This window comes from Macadamia integrifolia, chromosome 3 (genome assembly GCF_013358625.1).
Source record: "Macadamia integrifolia cultivar HAES 741 chromosome 3, SCU_Mint_v3, whole genome shotgun sequence".
Classification (NCBI taxonomy): domain Eukaryota; kingdom Viridiplantae; phylum Streptophyta; class Magnoliopsida; order Proteales; family Proteaceae; genus Macadamia; species Macadamia integrifolia.
In genome coordinates, this window is record NC_056559.1 from 5,507,322 (window position 1) to 5,515,247 (window position 7,926).

At 40.3% G+C, this 7,926-nt stretch overlaps 1 protein-coding gene across 3 annotated transcripts in view; it reads left to right on the top strand.

The window, feature by feature from the left end:
* The first annotated feature begins 3,012 nt into the window (after nt 1–3,012).
* Nucleotides 3,013–7,926, top strand: part of LOC122073628 — a 10,201-nt gene continuing 5,287 nt past the window's right edge. Inside the window, exons 1-4 of one of the 3 annotated variants that reach the window (XR_006138840.1) lie at nt 3,013–4,038; nt 4,227–5,369; nt 5,511–6,698; nt 7,077–7,168. Coding sequence is in view for 2 of the 3 variants with exons in the window: in XM_042638235.1 (XP_042494169.1) it covers nt 3,292–4,038; nt 4,227–5,369; nt 5,511–6,698; nt 7,127–7,168 (3,120 nt within the window). In the remaining variant the exon portion in view is untranslated. The remainder of the gene's footprint in view (nt 4,039–4,226; nt 5,370–5,510; nt 6,699–7,076; nt 7,169–7,926) is intronic. The other 2 variants (XM_042638235.1, XM_042638236.1) reach the window with 2 other exon arrangements.

Here is a 7,926-nt window from a genome sequence, read left to right on the forward strand (position 1 = left end):
TTTTTTTTTTTTTTTGGGTACAAGTCTAGATTTTATTTGATTGACCTTCAAATATCCAAATATTTCTTGTCCGACAAATTTCACCAAGCAATGGCATAAAGTAGAATTATCTATATAAAACTAGAATAGCTCCAAAGTTTGCAAGAAGATGACCACAATTCTAAGAATCTTCAAGAAAATCAGCCACATGGCATGAACCATAAGGGAAGTAACGGTATAAATTATAAGGGAAAACCTTCTTGTCACTAGCAAATTGTAACAAAATTATATCAAAAATAAATAATTACAATCTTAGTTTTGTACACCTTGTTATACCCGAAAGTTAGGTTGTACAGATGGTTAGGGTCAGAGATGAAATAGAGTTGGGTTGGGCCAGATTTCTTATAATCCTAACCCAACTATAGATCCCAAAACCCTAACTTAACCCTATCGGGTTCATGCTCAGGCCCAACCCTACCGGGCTCAGGGTTAGGTCGGGTTGGGTCGGGTTGACCCTAGCTGGTCTTCTTAGTAGAATCACATTCTGATAAGTACAACATTTGAAAATTAAGAAAATTGACAGATTTGAAGCAAAGGGTTTTTAATTAAAACTTTAAAATGAATTCCTCCATTAAACTATACTGAACGTGATATTTTGTCATTTTTTCATGGAGATTCTATGTGTCCCTATTTTTTCATGGGACCCTTTTTTAATCCCCCCATGAAAAATCAACATATTAAGACATAACCCAATCATTCACTATTGTTATAATTTTATCTTGATCTACAATAATGCTTAATTTTCACTATATAAGAACCAATAAACTCAAGTACGGAAAGCCCCCATCTCTTCTCATTTTCTTATTTCATGGTTGTAGCGATAGGTTTTTTTTTTGGCTTTGTGCTCTCTTTTTTGGCTATAATGTTCTCTCTATTATATTCTTGTTACACAAGAAACTCAATGACAAGAACAAGAAACTCCCACCAAGAAATATGGCTCTCCCTTGGCTAAGAGAGACACCTGCATTCTACAAAGCATAATAATAAACAGGGTTAAACTCAGGGCGGATTAGGGTCAAATTGGCCCTCATAGTCAGGTTAGACAGGGTTCGGGCTCAGGACGGGCTTGAATCATCAGGGCTAAACTTACACCCCTATTTAGGGTAAATTGAGAATTGTGTGGATAAACGTACGATCTCAGGTTCAATTCCTCATGTATGCATCTGTGAAGAATTGTCGAGGTGCGCGTAAACTGGTTCGGACACCTTGGTTAACAAAAAAAATAAAAATAATGTAAAGACTTTTGTTTTTTTTTGCTTCAAACACAACGATTGAACTTAAAAATAAATAAATAAAGGGGGGGGTGGGGGGGAGTTAAAAAGGGTGACAATTTATCATGCATTTAGTTTCATTCTTTTCAATTCTAAATTGCATCCTATGACAGGATTTTTGCAGCAAAAATCACATTCTTAGACACTCAACTAATTAAATTGTTGTAGCATTGATTGAGCGAAGTCACTCTACAGTAGTGATGGAGCGTCTTGACAATCTACTTGATAAATTAACCAGTATATGACATGGCGGATTTAATGATTGTGGACCAAAGCACATGGAATCATATTTTTGGAAATTTATAAAACACGAATTTAAACTTTAGTTTTCATCTTATGTGCCTCATCCTTAAATGTATGTGAAGGCTGCACTTCGATGCATCTTCCACGAAACCTTACCTCAATTTTAACGATAATGTTAAGACTCATATGCCTTTTAAAACGTATACTAGAGAGAGAGAGAGAGAGAGAGATGATCTTAGCTGGAGTGCCCACATCTAAAAACTTTATGGTTATTCATATAGAGGTAGACATTGAAAATGACATTGCACATTTTCAACATGTGTGTATAGATGTTGGCATGGTAATTATTTTTGGGACAAAAGACTCCCAATACTTAAAAATATGGAGATATGTTCATACCTTTATAGTTGGTATTGTTACACACACACTAGTTATTGGAATTGTTTGTGATGATCTCACCCATTCATCTTCATGGTTTTCTTATCTAAATCGTTTATTCTGCTTAGATTTGGGAGAGTGTACATTAATATATAGATTACTGGTCTACATGCATTGACATATATGAGATGAATACCTATATGGAAAGTATTTGATAAAAGGGAACTGTTCTTTGTCTAGAAACATAGCTCCTATGCTCAAGTGAGATCCAATCAGCATCTCCTTTTAGTTCAATCTATAGTGGATAGGAAAATCATTTTACAAGGTGAAGAAAAGAGATAGACAGAAGGGTGCAAGCTCAGAAACCACGCTTCTAGATAGGAAACTTACTTCTTTGATTGAATTAGACTTTAAAATTTGACATAGAGATGATGTATTGTACACCATATCCATTACGATCGATGCATGTGATAATGATATTTGGCAGTCAAAGTGTTGTTCCAAATGGATGGGAATGTGTTGTTTGTGATGCCTCCTTTAATGATCATAGGAAGACCGTTGGAATTGGGTTTGTTGTTTTGAATATTCTAAGTCTTGTTTCAAGATAGTTGTTGCTTTGCCTATCTAGTAGTCGCCCCTACATATTGCTGAAGGCCTTGCATTACGCTCTCTTGTGTCGATGGGTCGTGGATAATTACATCTTTTACTTGGTTTGCTTTTCTGATTACATGCGGGTGGTCAATGCTATCAATGGCGATTCGAATTCAGCCTACCCTGAACTCTAAACTATTGCTCGAGATATCTCTTTATTAGCTACTCACTTTTTGGGGTTTCGAGTTCTTCATTTGCCTCGAAATATGGTGCAACCTGCTTATATTCTTGCTACTAGGGTATATGTTTTTCCTATGTCTGCCTTTTGGGATAGCAACCTTGATTGGCTGCCCCCTTTATAAAAATAAAAAATAAATAAAAATAAAAAGTGGCAAAATGGATCATCCTAAGTAGATTCTTTGACAAACCGAATATTGTATGGATGTCCCTTTCAAGATCCGAATCCGGTATTTAAGTGATCCTCTAAGGCTCTAACGACCCGAAAGTCTCGCGGGTGGCGAGTCCTTCCTTTCTTCCACTCCATTCTCCAACGTAACACCGCGCAGACGCACGCACCGCCTCTTTTCGCCGCGAGAAGTGCCCCGCGACAAGTCTCTCTTCTCCTCTCTCCAGCAACTCTTAAACTTATTCTTATTCTATTAATTCCTTATTAAATCCCTACCAAACTAGCTTCTCGCACCAGTTGATTATGAGATGAGACAACTCCATTTCCAATCTCCATTTCTGGATAATTAGAGTTACCTTCGATATGATTCGTCTCTGCATCCGTAGAACCCGACTCTGCCCAGTCCGCTTCATCTCTTCTTCTTCGTCTGCTCGTCCACTCGGAAACCCTACCGCTTCCGACTCCTCAGATGACCTCCAAAATCCCCAACATGTCCCTCTTCCCCCTCCTCCAGCCCTCCACCACCCCTCTTCCCTTCTCTCTACCACCACCACCACATATTCTCGCTCCCGTAAATCTCTCCTCGCCCTCTCCGCAACCCTACTTTCCGCCGTTATCGCCTCCGCCGCCTTAGTTTTTGCCGACGAAGATCGATTCAAGCGCACAACCACCGATATCTACGCTGATCTCGAACACTCGGTCGAGCGCTCTAATGAATCATTCAAGAAAATTCTCCACCAGATGAAGCAGACAGGCGTCGCCGCCACTGTTCTCTGGAAGTCCTTGAGTTCCGTCTTATCGTCGGCGAACCAGGAAGTCCGCTCCGGCTTTGAGCTAAGGGTTGCGGCGCTTGTTGCCGATATCGCTGCGGCCAATGAGAGTCGTAGGTCGGCGATCGTTAGTGCCGGTGGTGGCGCCGTTGTGGATTGGCTCCTCGAGACGGTTTCTTCTTCGGGTGATAATAACTCAGGCACCCAAGCTGAGGCTGCGAGGGCTCTCTCACACTTGATTGCTGACCCAAGTGTGTGCCATGCCGTTCTAGGACGTCCCCACGCTGTTCCATATCTTCTGAGGTCGATATTCTCCTTTCAGCCTCATCGCTCCAAGAAGGTAAGTAGTAAGGTTGCTCTTCGTTTGCTTTCTTCTTGGTTTTGGAAAATCCTGTTGGATTTAACTATACAATATACATTGGGCTATCCTTTTTAGCAAACAACTTTTCTCGGGACATTTAATTCTGTATTTCGTTCATGTTTGTGAAATTGTTAGTCTATAAACTGTTTGTTTTCTTTTGGGACCAGCAAATTAGACGAAGTTCATTTGATGCTTCTGATACTTTGAAAGGTCGGAGCATGCTTGTTGCTGCCATCATGGACATTGTCACTTCCAACTGTGATAGCTTAGACAGAACAACGTTTCAGCCATTGCTACCTGGAAATGCGGATATGAGGGACATTGCGGCTGTCATTCAGGTAATTGAGGAAGGTGGCATGCACATTGATGCGCCTCTTGGTGATGACAATGATGATGATGGTGGGAAGGGACTTAGGGGTATTGGAATTAAAGTTCTTGGAGGTACGACCGTGCTAGGATTTTCGAGAACTGATGGAACTGATGTGAATTACTTAGAATCAGTTGGGTGTATTCCTAGACCGCTTGAATTGCTGGAAAATCATGATAGTTCGCTTGTGCAAGCGAATACAGCTTCTGGTTCTACGCCAGGGCTCTGGGATGATTTGCAGGGTCAACATGTTGCTGTGCCTTTTGCAGCATGGGCCTTGGCAAATTGGGCATCGGCATCCGAACTTAATCGATCACATATTCAAGAACTTGATCAAGATGGGCATGCTGTCATGACTGCTTTGGTGGCGCCTGAGAGAACCGTCAAATGGCATGGAAGTTTGGTCGCTAGGCTGCTGTTAGAAGACCATAATTTACCCCTAACTAATTCTGTTCCCGATTGGAGCTCTATTCTTCTTTCTACTGTTTCTCAGGCAAGCAAATCTGAAGACATTGCTTTGGCTCGGATGGCCTTATCAGCTTTTCTTGTTTCAGTTCAGAGAAGTCCTGATGCACAGAATGTAGTAATGGAGAAGGGTCTTCATCTAATGAGAGAAACTTCTAAGAAGACTCAAAACCATAAGCATGTGCAAGAAGCATTGGCAAAAGCTTTGGAATTGCTTTGTACTGGAGACAACCATTTATCTCTCGAAGAAAGCCAAAAATGGTCCAGTATCCTTTTGCCTTGGGTTTGTGGAAAATTATCGTCAGACACCATAAGGTTGTCAGCTTCTAAAATCCTGTCTCGTATTCTAGAAGATTATGGGCCATTTTCAATCGTAATTTCTCAAGGATGGTTGGCTCTGTTGCTCACTGACATTCTGGGTTTGAGCAAGACAACGTCAATGAAAGGAAGCAAACAGCCTAAAGACGATAAAGTGAAGGTTCAAAGATTATAAAATTTTCATTGTTCCGTTTTAGTATGGAAATTCAATATTGGATTCTTAAGTGGCTGTGTTTCCTAAAATTAACCAACTTTTTTTCTGCTGACATTCATAGAATTATTTTTATTTTAATCTTTGCAGACTCATATAGATCATTCAACTGCTGCACAGATTGCGAGCCAATTAGTTGGTGCTGTTGTTAATCGCGCAGGGAAGCAGTCGGGTACAGCCACTGATTCTGTTGATGTATTCCCTCTCTCAGATCTTCTTTCCCTAGAACCATTTGCTGGTCCATTCAAAAAGATGAACAAAAATGGTGTTCCCAAGTTTGATGCAGCAGATTCTGCAGTGGCTACACTTAAGGGTGTTAAAGCACTGTCAGAGGTTTGCTATGAAGATTCTGTTGCCCAAAACAAATTAGCTGATTTGGGGGTATTGTGTTTGCTGAGGCGCTTCCTATTGCGGGATGATTATGAACAGCTGGCTGCTATTGAGGCATATGATGCATCAAGAATCCGTGAGATGCAGGACCGAGCTGCAAATGTCCCTTCTGAAGCCACTACTACAAATTCTAATGATTCTTCCAGTGTCCGAGTTCCTCCCACAGCTCATATCCGAAGACATGCTGCTCGTCTGCTCACCATTCTTTCTGTTCTCCCAAAGGTTCAGAAGGCTGTTGTAGCGGATGAAACTTGGTGCAGATGGCTTGAAGATTGTGCCAATGGGAAGATCCCTGGTTGCAATGACCTTAAAATTCAAAGTTATGCGAGAGCAACATTGTTAAATATTTTTTGCTCACAGAAAATTGATGAAAGTCCTGTAGATGGTAATGTTCCTGATGGAGGTGCTCGGATCCAGTGTAATATGCGTCCCTGCTATGATGACATGCTATTTTTAATCAATCCTGAGCTGCCACATTGGAAGTGTCCTGAAAAAAGGGGTTCAGATGCAGGTCAAGCAGAATTTCCAGCTTCTTCAAAGAAACCAAATTGTAATGATAATGCATCTGCTGCATATCATGACGAATCTGTTAACAGTGATGGTAGGTCTGTTACCAGAAATTCAGATGATACAGGTGTATCTCCTTCTGCTACTGTGCCTGGCAAACTCTCAGAGTCAGAGGTTCCTTTACTGGATGTTGTTTTTGTTCATGGTCTGCGTGGTGGGCCTTTCAAAAGTTGGCGCATTGCAGAGGACAAGTCCTCAACTACTAAATCTGGTCTGGTAGAGAATATCGATATGGATGCTGGAAAAGAGGGAACATTTTGGCCTGGAGAATGGCTTCCAACTGATTTTCCTCGTGCTCGCTTATTTAGTGTTAAATACAAGGTTTGTGTTGTATTCTGGTGCATTAATCGTTTGACATTGCATCTTGCATCAGTGTGAAGTTCCTATCCTTTATTAAGAGTTCTAAGCAAGGCTTTAGTTCATGGTATTGACACTGGTATCGTATCAGTCGCCACTGATACCGATACCGATACAGATACAGATACAGATCAGCCATATTGGTGCATATCAGCATATTCCAGTACAAAAATGTACCAGTCACCGCTGATACTGATATGAATCGGCCGAGATGGCCGGTCCAATACCAATTCCTAAGACCATGGTTCTAAGAGTTCCATAGTTCTATTGTGAAGACTCTGATCCTTCATGTCCGTCTTCATAGCAGCTCTAGTAATTTTAATTTTCTAAGGTCGTCTCCAGGTTGGGACCCTATGATGAACATGTACCATCTAATTGAATGATTCATGCAGACAAATCTAACTCAGTGGTCTGGAGCTAGCCTGCCTCTTCAGGTATGTAGTTTACTAATTTTTATTCATCTATTGAGATGAATTATCGTTTTGTTTGTTTTTTTGTGAAATGATTTTTTTTTTTGGTGTGAAAGGAATTTTTGTTTCATCGGTTTTGTTGAATATTTTGCTTTGGTAGATCACACGGAAGTTATTAGACCTAATTCATTGCTTGGATTGGATATGCAAAACTTATTAGTTATTTATTTTGAACTCTTTTGTGCTGATGCAACAGAAAACAAGATGTTATGGAAGCTCTTATGAGAATTTATACTGCACAATGTGATGTAGGGGATTTCCTAGACAACTAAGGTCCCTACAAGAGTGACTCAATTAGGGTAAGACAAACTAAAGGGGGATCTTGGGATTAGGTTGGGATTTAGATATGCTCAACAAAACAAGATTCAACATGCAATAAATAAAAACAAATCAACATGTAGCCAGGAGCAATATCAATTTAAGCAGAAAAACACATAAAAACTTACTTAAGCTTCAAGTGGAGACATGGGGAAGGGAACAAACGTCATGCGAATGTTAGGTTCAGTACAAATCAATGTAGACACCAAACAAGATATGCAAACAATCAATGTCCTCTAGCAGCCAACTAAAATAGAAAATCAGCAAGGGTTTTAAAGATATAATAGTGAAGAAAAGACTTAAAACAATAGGTAAAATAGGCATAAACAAAAGGGCAGGGGCTGGTTTCAATGATAATGGGCTGCAACATATAACAGGGGATTAATGGAAGTGGGGGGGGGGGG